Source organism: Phycodurus eques, chromosome 10 (assembly GCF_024500275.1).
Source record: "Phycodurus eques isolate BA_2022a chromosome 10, UOR_Pequ_1.1, whole genome shotgun sequence".
Lineage (NCBI taxonomy): Eukaryota > Metazoa > Chordata > Actinopteri > Syngnathiformes > Syngnathidae > Phycodurus > Phycodurus eques.
The window spans coordinates 22,062,314-22,075,259 of NC_084534.1; the positions used below are offsets into that span (position 1 = coordinate 22,062,314).

General features: G+C 42.9%; 1 protein-coding gene across 1 annotated transcript; it reads left to right on the forward strand.

Moving 5' to 3' along the window:
- nuak2 (NUAK family, SNF1-like kinase, 2) lies at window positions 1-12,633 on the forward strand. The gene is made up of 6 exons (XM_061688005.1): window positions 1-460; window positions 6,630-6,750; window positions 7,749-7,900; window positions 8,851-8,916; window positions 9,380-9,632; window positions 10,322-12,633. Exons 1-6 carry the CDS (start codon window positions 236-238, stop codon window positions 11,371-11,373), a joined length of 1,869 nt encoding a protein of 622 aa, XP_061543989.1. The 5' UTR covers window positions 1-235; the 3' UTR covers window positions 11,374-12,633.
- The last annotated feature ends 313 nt before the right edge of the window (window positions 12,634-12,946 follow it).

The following is a 12,946-nucleotide window of genomic DNA, read 5'->3' on the forward strand; positions in this document are numbered from 1 at the left end:
GCTGGCTTGTACCTGTTATTATATTAGGTGTTGGCAGTTGCTCTTCTACTTCCAATTTTCACTTCTCTGCCTTGAAACTTCTCTCCTAAAAGGTCCTGGCGTCCCGCTGGGGACTTGAAGGGGACGTCTTCGCAGTTCCACTAGAAGGAATGCTGTTGGCGCACGATACCTGCTGTCCTCGCGTTTAATAGTAAATCCGAAAAACAAACCGAAGAGGCGTTCGGTCAGGTTCAGGATGGAGGGCTCCAGAGTTGGCCGACTCTCGCCAAGCCGTTTGCTGCCTGTCGAGTGTCTTTCCGCCGAAGCGAAAGCTCCGACTCCGCCGGTCCAGGTGAAGAAACAAGCCGTGAAGCGACACCACCACAAACACAACCTGAAACACCGCTACGAGTTCCTAGAAACACTCGGGAAAGGAACGTACGGCAAAGTGAAGAAAGCTAAGGAGAGATCCGGCAGAGTGGTAAGGTTTTACAACACAACTTTTGTCTCTTTTTTTTCAACTATGTACTCTTAAAAGTGCATCCATGGTGTCGGTCTGAGAGCTTTATTGCCTCTTAGCCGCCTGTTCAGAAATAAAAGTGCTATTTGTGAAGCAGCTGTTTGCACTAATTTACTACCATATGGACTTTCATTGAGATTAAAAGTCACAAAACTGCACCTTTTTTTAAAAACACAAATCCACTAAAAGACAACATTAATGGAGTGGGTATTTTTGCAGCTGATCTTTCCCACTCTCTTAACAATCTGAAGGCAATTCTTGTCCCCGATCTTTGCAGCGGACTTCGAAACGTGTGAAGAATGTGTTGCTATTACAAGGACTACACGCACACACACACACACGCACACAAAAAGATTGAACGCTCCCTGTAAAGCTGTCAGTGCACACAAAGCTTTCTCCCCAATAAACCTCCCAGTGGCTTGTAATCAACCGGCAAAGGCATTTGGGTGAGTGAGCTATTGAAAAGAAGAGAAACGGCTGCATTTGTTTCTTTGCAAAGGTAAATATCACATCACTGGGAAGCTTGGGGAAATAAATAAAAGCAGAATTTAAGACCACAAAAGGCACAATTTCAGATTTTTATTAACGTGGTTCAACAGAAACAATGGGATGTAGTCTGCCAAGAGCCATTTAAAATGTGAAAAAAAGGATTTGACAGCAAACAAATACATAAATGTGAGTATACAGCGTGGCGCAAAAGTACTGGTAGTTGGCGTTGTAAGAGTTATACAAAGTTCTTTATTATTGACCTTTATTGATTTCTTTTCAGATAACCATGGCAGGCATGATGGCATTTAACAAACGAAAGTGGCTAATTAGACAGTGCTGGTGAACAGAATACTTAAAAGGTTAGACAGAAATCGGATGGAATTTATTGCATGATATTTAAATTGTTTGTCTACTTGGTGGAGGCATATTTAATACTTCAGTCAATTTCTGTGGAACCTTTTCAGCATTCTGTCTTCCAGTGTTACTTGATTAGCCACATGCTGATCATTGGTTACATTACCTGCCATGGTCATCTGAGAGGAAATATAAATTTAAAAAAAATACATAAAGGTTAGTAATGAATAATAACTGTATAACTCTTACAACTTTTGCACCCCACTGTGAGCCTTTCGTGGGATAAATGTTTTGGGGCTCTTTAAAATCTTTGTAGCGGCACGGTGGACGACTGGTTAGAGCGCTAGCCTCACAGTTCTGAGGACAGTGGTTCAATCCCCGCCTGTGTGGAGTTTGCATGTTCTCCCCGTGCCTGCATGGGTTTTCTCCGGGCACGCCGGTTTCCTCCCACATGCCAAAAACATGCGTGCTAGGTTAATTGAAAACTCTAAATTGCCCGTAGGTGTGAATGTGAGTGCGAATGGTTGTTTGTTTGTATGTGCCCTACGACTGGCTGGTGACCAGTTCAGAGTCTACCCCGCCTCCTGTCTGACGATAGCTGGGATAGGCTCCAGCACGCCCGTGACCCTAGTGAGGAGAAGTGGCTCAGAAAATGGATGGATGGATAAAATCTTAGTTCCTCTGAGTTTGTTTGTTTCCCCCCCCTCACGCTGGCAGCTCTGCTCTGGGTTGTGCAAATGTGCAACAATGTCAGTGCATCTTCCATTTTCAGAGCCTTTTGTCCACACCTTTTAAAGTTAGCCGATCTTTCTCCCTCTCCTAGTTACAGCTGGAATGTGAAGGGTTTAGCACTGCTGGTTTTTGCCAGGCAGACTCGGTGCTTGGTCAAATTCATGACCTACCGTAATTTCTCGTGTATCATGTGCATTTTCCGCCCCCAAAAATTGTCAAGTCAATAGTACACATTATACATAGGTATAAGGGGCAAATGGAAAAACTTTCACATTTTATTAAATGTATGCCGCCATCTAGTGGTTATATATATATATATATATATATATATATATATATATATATATATATATATATATATATATATATATATATATATATTCAAAAAAAGCTGTACACATTCATTCCAAAATGCCACTGCCCCTAGAGGTTATGAGAAAGGTGTACACTTTCATTCTAATATGCCACCGCCACCTAGTGGTTATAAAAAAGGTGTAGCCTACACTTTCATTCCAATATGACGGGGGTACGTATAAGTGCATATATGTACAGTTGTGCTCATAAGTTTATATAACCTGGCAGAATTTGTGAAATATTGTTTTATTTTAATATGGCTGAACAAGAAACATCATTAATTTCTTTATGGTTATGTTTTGTTTAATTATAACGCTTGACCGTTTAATTTGAATCCCATTAAAATAAAATTAAATGTATTTCACCTGGTCCTTCATGTCTTCTTTATAGAATTGTACCCATCTTACAAATTCTACCTGGGTAATCAAATATATGAGCACAACTGTGTTTTATAATTTACTAAAAAGTAGGCCTGTGAATTTCAAAATAAGAGCAAGTAAAAAAAAAAAAAAAAAAAGAATTACATGTTCAAATAAAGTGCTTAACTTCAGAATAATTATTTGAAAAAAAACTAACAAAATACAGATCATCATGTTTTGATCATATGGGTAGAAGCAAAATCATGCATTGTAAAAATGCATTATACATAGGTAGTAGGGTTTTCCAGAATTTTGAGGTCAACTTTGGGGCTGCGTGTTATACATGGGTGCGTATTATACATAAGAAATTACGGTAAATGTTTTGTGGGAGTGCCCCTCCTTGAGCCGTCACCTTGTCGTGGTGGTGGGGTTTGTGTGTCCCAGTGATCCTAGGAGCTAAGTTGTCTGGGGCTTTATGCCCCTGGCAGGGTCACCCATGACAAACAGGTCTTAGGTGAGGGACCAGACAAAGCACGGCTCAAAGACCCCTGATGATGACGACAAACAATGGACTTCGTTTTCCCTTGCCTGGACGCGGGTCACTGGAGCCAGGCCTGGTGGTGGGGCTTGAAGGCGAGCGCCTGGTGGCCGGGCCTGCTCCCATGGGGCCCGGCCGGGCACAGCCCGAAAGGGTAACGTGGGTCCCCCTTCCCATGGGCTCACCACCTGTGGGAGGGGCCATAGGGGTCGTGTGCAGTGTGAGCTGGGCGTTGGCCGAAGGCGGGGACCTTGGCGATCCGATCCCCGGCTACAGAAGCTGGCTCTAGGGCAACGGGAGATCGACAGGCGGATCAGTGCAGCGTCTGCAGTGATGCGGACTTTGTATCGGTCCGTTGTGGTAAAGAAGGAGCTAAGGCGAAGCTCACAATTTACCGGTCTTTCTTCGTTCCTTCCCTCACCTATGGTCATGAGCTGTGGGTCGAGACCGAAAGAACAAGATCCGGGATACAAGCGGCCGAAATGAGTTTCCTCCACAGGGTGTCCGGGCTCTCCCTTAGAGATAGGGTGAGAAGCTCGGTCATCCGGGGTGATCTCAGAGTAGAGCCGCTGCTCCTCCGCATTGAGAGGAGCCAGATGAGACCCCGGGGACGACCCAGGACACGCTGGAGAGACTACGTCCTTCGGTTGGCCTGGGAACGCCTCGGGATCCCCCTGGAAGAGCTGGATGAAGTGGCTGGGGAGAGGGAAGTCTGGGCGTCCCTGCTAAAGCTACTGCCCCCGCGACCCGACCCGGATAAGCGGTAGAAAATGGATGGATGGATGGATGGATGGATGGTTTTGTGGGAGTGTGTCTGTCTAACAAGTCCAAGTCTTGTTTATCACCCACACTCCATGTTATGAGCTTTTGTTGTGAAAGTGCAGTCAAAGATGGAATTTCCCTCCTTGCACCTGCGCCTGTCACGTCACAGTACATGTTGAGTCGTGTCCTCACACACACACACCGCAGGATGTGAGTTGGTGTCTGAGAATCATCCCCGGCCGACATCTTGCTGAGCCTGCTGTCATAATACTGATAAGACCTACCAACTGGCTGCTCCAAATGTGCTTTAAGCAAAGTGTTACCTAAATAGCCTTTAACATAGTTGTAAATGCAACATTCCTCTGCTTTGTTTTTATTTACCTGCCCTACCATTGATAGCACAGGGAGGGATGCCAGACAAAAAGGGATGGCCTCATCTTGCGTGCAAGCTGCCACTTTGACCAAAACCGCACTCATCGTCATTGTATGCGTTAACCCAACAAGAGGAACTAGAATGGCATATCTCAGACCTCTGCCAAAACATAACAATCCTAATTTGGATCAGCCCCAAACGGTGCACCCTAGTTCAATGTTTCCTAAACTTTTTTTCTTTGAAAAATCTTATGGTACACTACCAAATGTCCCAAAAAGTATGAATGCTGATTTAATGATGATCTTGTCTCCGTTTGCTCACAAATTAACTCTGTGTAGAATCTGGGCCTGTTTAATTGAACACAAAGCTGAGCAGGTGGGTACACAAGTTTATTGTACCCTCTCTCTGCCATCTAATGCAAGGGCATTTAATAGTTCTACCTGTCACTATACGTTGCTGGCATCGATAAATGAACAAAGATACATTATTTGTGGTAAATAATGATTTTCGGACAAATTAAGTGAAATTGGATCATTTCGCACGACACCCGTCATGATCTCTCATACCATAGTTGGGACTCATTGCCCTTGTTGAATAGGCCTGAATTTGGTTTGTCACGTGCACAGTAAAACACGGGGATTACATCAAGCAATGACTAACTTTCTTGACATTTCCCTTGAAGAGAAAACAAGGAGATAATAGAGAGCTTTATTGTATAAGCAGCCTATGATTGGCTGGGAACCAGTCAAGGTTGTCATCTGAAAGAAGTTCCAGCTCACCTACGATTAGGACAAGCACTTTAGCAAATGGATGGACGTTTAAGCCCTAATGCACTAACAGGGCAATGTGCAGATAACAATGCATTTTTAGAAGGTCCCAAATAGTTCAGAGCTCAATAGTGAACATTTACTGATAAATTAAGGCAAATGCCTTAAATTTCGATGTAGGAAAAAACAAGTTAGCATAAATCCCAAATGTAATGCTTGGGCCATGCTTTACCACTCCACAAAGTTTTGTGAAAATTGGTTTTGCAGCTCTTAGGAATTGTGTGGATTTGATTGTTGATTAATCATGTCTTAAGCCAAATTGGAGTGGCTGCAAACAGCAGAGGCGCTAGTTCTCTATCAATTAGTCTTTGGTCTAAAACAACCAAAGCTATGCATTCTATTTGTTAAACAATTGTAAAATAGTATTCTTTAAATAAATGGGGGAAAACAACATCTAAAAAAGACATTTAATAATTGTGTACGCCTGCAAACACTAACAAAAACATAAGCTTATAAGGTTCCGGGTGGCAGCCTTACTTGTTATTTTACTTTGTGGGTGGTAGTGCTAAATTGCAGTCTAGTTGTTTGTGCTGGAGCCCAAAGATTTTTCGCCTGTGGGTGCCGAGTGCGTAGAACAAACTGACGGTGACAAAGGCCGCACACACACACTGATAACCTCACAGGGGTGTGAAGTCATCATGAGTCCAGCAGTTCTGTCTGACAGTTATTCAAACAAACGCAGGAAACCTGAGTTCACACAAGTCAGGAAAAGGGAGTCTGAGCGGCATAAGCCCCACACTGACGCACACCGTGCGTCCAGACCAGACGATGATTCACAGCAGGTTCGCCGGGTGAAACTGATATGACAAGTCTCCACTTTGTGCGCTTGTCTGTTGGGTAGCCGGGAGGCTTCACAAATAAGAAGGCCACCCCAAACACCATCTGGAGCATCATGATGAGATGACGCTTCTTAACCTTGAGGCTGAGTGGTGAGGAATGCCTGGCATTCCAAATCCCAACACATGGATGCAGTCTTGTCTAAAGCCTTTTATTTAAAAGCCCCAATTTAGCACTTATTGCAAGTCTTTACAGAGGGCAGCACTTGATGCATCTTTACCACAGCAGCTTCACAAATAATTAACTATTTTGGTCTGTTCGGAAATACGTTTTTTTTATTTAATTTTTTTTATTTTGATTTTTCCGGTATAAATTGTTCTCATGAGAGAGATTAGCTGTAAACAGATGATTGTGTTCCTTTTCCAAGAAGGTGTGTTGATAATCTTGTCTAGTCTATGTCGTGTAATTCAATTATCAGATTGCCAGATAGTGATCAGAGCTGATAAAGAATATTAGTATCCATTATTATGTTGTTCTCATATATTTTCTTTGCTTCTTTTTAAAGGTTGCCATTAAGTCCATCAGAAAAGACAAGATCAAAGATGAACAAGACCTGGTTCACATTCGCAGAGAAATTGAGATCATGTCATCACTGTGTCACCCGCATATCATTACCATATATGAAGGTACGGGCACAATGCAATAGTTTTTGTGTTGAATTTAGTTGCTTTGTTAGGCCACACACGTGAATAGTGCAACGTGATACCCGTAAATAGAGCTCTCTACATCAGTCTCTGATTGTTTGGATTCTGAGTGAGTTCACGCAAGTCTTTAGTGGAGACTGGTGCTCTGTTACATAAGTCCTGACTCCCCGTTGCATCACAACAGCAGTGTTGTGAGCAGTGCACATGGCCTTGTGTCTTCCAGCACCCCTAAACGACATCGCCTCAATGCGCACTTGTCACTATCAATAGGGTTTATCCCAATTAGTTTGGCCTCAAAATTAAGTACATCAACACAATCCAATGAGATGTGTAAAAAATATAATCTTTCATTCCAAAGGTAACCACAATAAATCCCAGAGATGGGGACTTGAGTCATTACTTGACTTTTTCATGACTTCATCCCATCTCTGCTAAATGCTTAGACCTCCGTAAATCAGCAAAACAATTAACATGTCAGACAGTAGTATTACCTCCAGTCCTGTAAGGCGGTAGTAGTAGTAGTAGTAGTAGTAATTGTAATTTCGCCACAGCTCCAATAGAGCTGCATCTGAAGGGTCAATGTTCCATTGCAAGCAGACTGTAACAAGAAGAAAATGTATTCCTAGTTTACACCAAAATATAATGTGTTCTTTTATGGTGAAAATACTGGGATGTGTATTTTTGTCCCCTTGCACATCCAAACAAGGTAGTGAACATATTGGAATAAACTTCTCAGTATCATGCAACTCAGTTCTACGACACTGCAAACTAAAGTCACTGTAATAAAAAATATTGTTACATTCAAGCTCAACCAAGCTCTGACAGTGTCAGTCAAATCTGAGCAATATTAAATATTTGATACATTTTTTGGATCTCATTAGATGGTGCGTACATTGTGCACCAAGTGTTGTCACTGAGAGTTGAACACTGAAAATAATAAATTAACATTGTATTTGGCTGGTTTCATCTGTTCTTTTTAGTATTTGAGAACAAGGATAAAATCGTGATTGTGATGGAGTACGCCAGCCGGGGGGACTTGTACGACTACATTTGCGATAGGAGGCACGTCTCTGAGCGGGAGTCAAGACACTTTTTCAGACAGATTGTGTCCGCTGTGCACTACTGCCATCAGGTAAGAGCACTATCAACTCTCATGTATTATCCAGTAAGTTAAACAGAGTACATATGTTACGATAGATGGACTTGGCAGGCATTTGCATTACCCCATATCCCTTCCAAACTCTTCCTTGTGGCAGTTATGTAGACATGAAAGGCACAGAGCTCCTCTCGGACCAGTTGCTCAGCTCGTGTTCCTTCCAGGGTACCAGAACCCCCCGCTGTTGCATAATGACGATTATTAACTGTCAGCTGGCTGATTGGAAAAGGGATGCTGTGAGAACAATGCAGAGGAAAATGAACACAGTGTTGAGGGAGAGGCACGGGGTGGCGTCAAGGCTGAAGGCCAGCCGTCCCAACACACACACACACACGCACACACAGTCACAGTCACTAATGAGGGTGTGATGGAACACAGTTAGCACACTCGCACACCATCGGCCCACTCCAGCAGTCCGAAAGCTAAAGCTTCACTGGAGGTGCTTTAGATGTAGGCTAGATAATATTTACACAGTCAATTACCCCATCATGTTCCATGTCAACCACCTGTTCTGTTTTTATTGGGCCCTGATTTAAAGGGCTGTTGTTAACTGTTGGCTGTATTTGGCCCAACTTTGAATCATAAAAAAGTGCAGACAATAGGTCTTTATACGAAATTCACACTGCACAACACAGAGCATGTTGACTGGCCACGTGTTTCCATTAATTTTTAGTAGCAGGTGACCTGCATTTTTTTTAAAGGCAAACATCAGTGTAAGGCATGCCCCCCCCGCCCCGCCCCGCAGAGCCAAGGACAAGGACGCAGCAGGAAAAAAAGAAGGAATGCGTTCTAACCTGGGGGAAAATAATCCTTTTATATAATATAGACAGCCTATATAAAATGACAAGGATTGAAATGTATGGAATTTCACAGATAAAATGTGAAAATAACTGATATGACTCCTTTTATTTTTCTTCTTCTCCTAGAATGGAATAGTTCACCGGGATCTGAAATTGGAGAATATTTTACTAGACGGCAATGGCAATGTCAAGGTATGCAGGTTTCTGTAACTTATTATATGACAAAAAAAAATAATAATAACTTATTTGTTGTAATTGATCAAGTGTACACTAAATGGACAAAGGTGTAGGGACACCTGATCATTACACTTGAACATGGAAGAAAATATGGCTGCAAACAGCAAGTGTGTCTTTGGGGAATTTTTGTTCATTTATGCTGTGAGGTCAGAGGTCACTTATGTTGAGGACCAGGATAATATTCTCTGTTCTAGTTCATCCCAATGTTGTTTTGGCACAAATTCATCCAAGTATGTCCTTGCTGTGTTAATGCGGCACAGTCATGCTTGAAAAGGGCACTCCCCAAATTGTTTTGATTAGTTATGTGAGCGGATGCTGTGTCTCAATAGATTTGTCCAGTGTATTTGGTATATTCTGGTTAGAAAAGGATGAAAAGTTAAATGTATTGACTGGACTCTGTCTCACACTTTTGTCACAGATTGCTGACTTTGGCCTGTCAAACCTTTATCACAGAGATGAGTACCTTCAGACATTCTGTGGTAGCCCGTTGTACGCGTCCCCAGAGATCGTAAATGGCCGGCCGTACCGTGGGCCGGAGGTGGATACGTGGTCTCTCGGAGTGCTGTTGTATACTATGGTTCATGGCACTATGCCCTTCGATGGGAACAACCACAAGGCCCTCGTCCAGCAGATCAGCACCGGAAACTACCGGAAACCAAACAAACCCTCTGGTGAGTGTTTCACCATTTCTTTATAATTCATACCTATTACTGTACATCAGACAAGGAGTAAGTAGATATTTTTCCATGTATGATCCAAATACATTTTGGTGGGAAACCACTCACATCCAATCTGATTTGAATACAATTATGTGTACGAAGTGTGTCAAAGGTCCAGGACTTGTGTTAAAAGCTATATTTCAAATCTAAACTACAAGTTTTCCCTCCGAAGTGATCCCCCTGGAGTCTAATGCATTTTCCCAGCCTTGCGTGCCATGCCTTCACGCACTCCTGGAAGGACTCTTCGGGATCCTCTGCATATTGATGTTGTCCACATCTTCAAAACAGGTCCCTTGAGCTTGGGAAAGCGGGAAACCTCACTCGAGCCAGGTCGGGCGAGTAGGGCAGTTGCTCTATGATGGCAATGGTCTTCTTGGCCATGAACTGTTGGATGCTCGGGGCGTGCTGATTAATCGTCTGGCCCACACTGAAGAGGAAAGCTAGTTGTTTGGATATGAAATCTATTGTGACATCAGGCCTGGAACTGTTTAAACACATCTTGTAAGATGGCTCAGTAGATTTGGGATTGACACAAAATAAGTACAACTGTCAAAGTGCTGTTGTTGAATATAAATTAATGAAGGATTTTCCAGTGCTGAAAACAAATGTAACTGTTATTTACCTCTCTTGCTCCCAATCAGAAGCATGTGGTCTCATTCGTTGGATGCTGATGGTAAACCCTGACCGCAGAGCTACAATTGAGGAGATAGCGGCACACTGGTGGCTTAATTGGGGTTACCAGCAGTCCCTGGTGGCTGAGACAAAGGCCAACCAAGTTGAGGAGACTACGTTGACGTCCTCTCAGTCAACGCAGCACCCGGCCGGGCTGGCCACCGTCGCCAGCTGGCTGCGGCGTACGTCGAGGCCTTTGCTGGAGAACGGCTCCAAGATGCGCTGTCTGCTCCGCTCGCAAGGTAGTGGCGGAGGCGATGTGGTGCGCCAACGCTCGCTGCGTAGGTCACGGAAGGAGAATAATGTCTCCCAACCAATCCACGAAGGGGGTACAGACACTCGGCCTTCCAAGGGTATTTTAAAAAGAAGAAATAGTGTGAAACAAAAAGTGATGAGTGAGACCCCTGTTGACGGTTCAGCTGAGCATCAGAACATTTTAGGTCTGTCAACCCCAGCCAGTGCCCCCTCCGCTGCAATGCTACCTCGCAAAGGTATCCTCAAGAAGTCCACAGAGCAGGAATCTGGCTACTACTCCTCCTCTCCTGAGAACAGTGATTCTGGCTGGGTCACCCAATCCAAAGAATGCCCCTCAGCATCAACACACAGGAAAGGCATCCTCAAGCGAAACGGAAAATTCTCCTCTGGGGGGCTGCAGGAGTTTGGCTCATTGGATCAGCTGGTGGTTTCATTACCCAGCAGAGGCGCCAGGGTGAGATCAAGCGGCGCCATCAGCGAAGACAGCATTTTGTCCTCAGAATCGTTTGACCAGCTGGATCTTCCAGACTGTGTCGGACTTCCAGCAGGCACAGAAAAAGCTGTCAGGCCCACCATGAGAGGATGTGTGTCTGCTGACAATCTGCTGGACATTCAAGAAGATGGCATTCTTGGAGCTGGGCTGCAGAGGCAGTGGAACTGCTATGAGGCCGGAGTGGCTGACAGTGCCTTCTCCATTACAGACTGTGATAATGTGACTGAGGCTTACAAGCAGGCCTTGATTATTCACAGTCCTGCTCCAAGCTGAACACCACTGAAGATTTTGTCTCTATCCCGCATGGCCAGAGCGCATTGTGACAATATATCAGCGCACTGTAGACATCATCTTAGTGGCCAACCACACGAATTGCACACACCAAAAAAGGGAAGCGTAAGAGATACTTATTGGCTTGGTAAGGTTTATAAAAAAAAAAAAAAAAAAAAAAAAAAAAAAAAAAAAAGTTGTAAAAATGCAAGTTGGAGTCTCAGGTGCTCAAACTATGCATCATCAAAACATCACCCTAAACCAAAACACCTTGAATGTAATTATTTGTATAACATCAGTGCCTATTATATAACCAGTTTTTTTTTTTTTTTCCACTCAGGCAGTTGGAAAAGTATTTATGGCTTCATGGCGCTTTTATCATTTGACATCATTGTCAGTTAGGTTCAACTTGAGTATTGCTTTTCTCAATTACTCTGTTGCAGCTTTTCCTGCATTTTATGATACAAGCAAACGACAACATTTCGTGATGCCAAAGAGCGCTCTTGTTAACACTGGTGGACCCTTTTGTCTTTATTTAAGATTGCACAAACACTTAGGACAGGGATCTTGGTCGTTATTTACAATCCATGTTTCTCTTGAAATGATGTGGTCCAAGTTTGACCGATAACTTGAATAACAACTTAACACACTGACGCATAACGAGCCTTACCTGTTGAACCTGCTGTAACACCCAAATTTACGCTAGTGCACAGGTAGATTCTGTCTTTCAACTGATAACGTTTTCCAGTCACAATCCAAGAAAAACACCAGCATCTGTTTGAAGTAAACTGTGAGCTTGATTAGCTAAATGTTAATGTGTAACTGCTGAAGTAAATGATGGTGCTTGGGTGTCTTTGGTTTACAGCTCAGGTCTTCCAATGTTATTTGGAAATACTACTGGAAATTTGCTAAAGCTAGATAAAAAGTTATATTCTCCCTCTCTTATCTTACATGCACATGCCATTTACAAAAAAACTGTGAACAGGCATGTCCATACAGCATAACGCTATTCAAATACTTGTTAAATATTTGGCGGATATGCTTTGGGGTTTTTCCAATGACATCCACGGTGGTGGAAAAAAAAAAAAAAAAAAGACGTGTTTGTGTCGACAATTCACACTGGAATTCTTGACATTACTTGCTGAATCATAACAGAGAATAAAATCAAAAAGTGGCAAGTTGTAACATAACATCTGATAAATTGAGTGAAATTACTTTATCACTTTCATGTAAAAAAAAAAAAAGACGCCCAGAATCCAGAACGGCAAATCTCTCCTGACACTGGAATTTTGATATTGCAACATTTGTTTGTTTTTCTTTGACAAACTGAAGCTTGTCAGGAACGTAAAGCAGATGTGAATGTGTGTACAGTAACATGCAAAGTTGAAATTGTCCAAATTTCAGCTAGTTCTTGTCATTTCAAGAATTGAGGCAGCAGTGTTCATGAAAGCAAAAGTGTTCCTATTTGTGGGTCAATTTTATGTGCATATAGGGATTTAATTACCTTTTGATTCAAACTCCAGGTTTCCTTTTATTAATGTGCCAAAGTTATCGTCTTGTATGACACTCTTGTGAC

Coding starts and splice junctions, on each gene's coding strand:
- nuak2 (XM_061688005.1), top strand. CDS start 236: ATGGAGGGCTCCAGAGTTGGCCGACTCTCGCCAAGCCGTTTGCTGCCT. Junction 6,751..7,748: donor TATCATTACCATATATGAAG/GTACGGGCACAA, acceptor TGTTCTTTTTAG/TATTTGAGAACAAGGATAAA. Junction 9,633..10,321: donor GAAACCAAACAAACCCTCTG/GTGAGTGTTTCA, acceptor GCTCCCAATCAG/AAGCATGTGGTCTCATTCGT.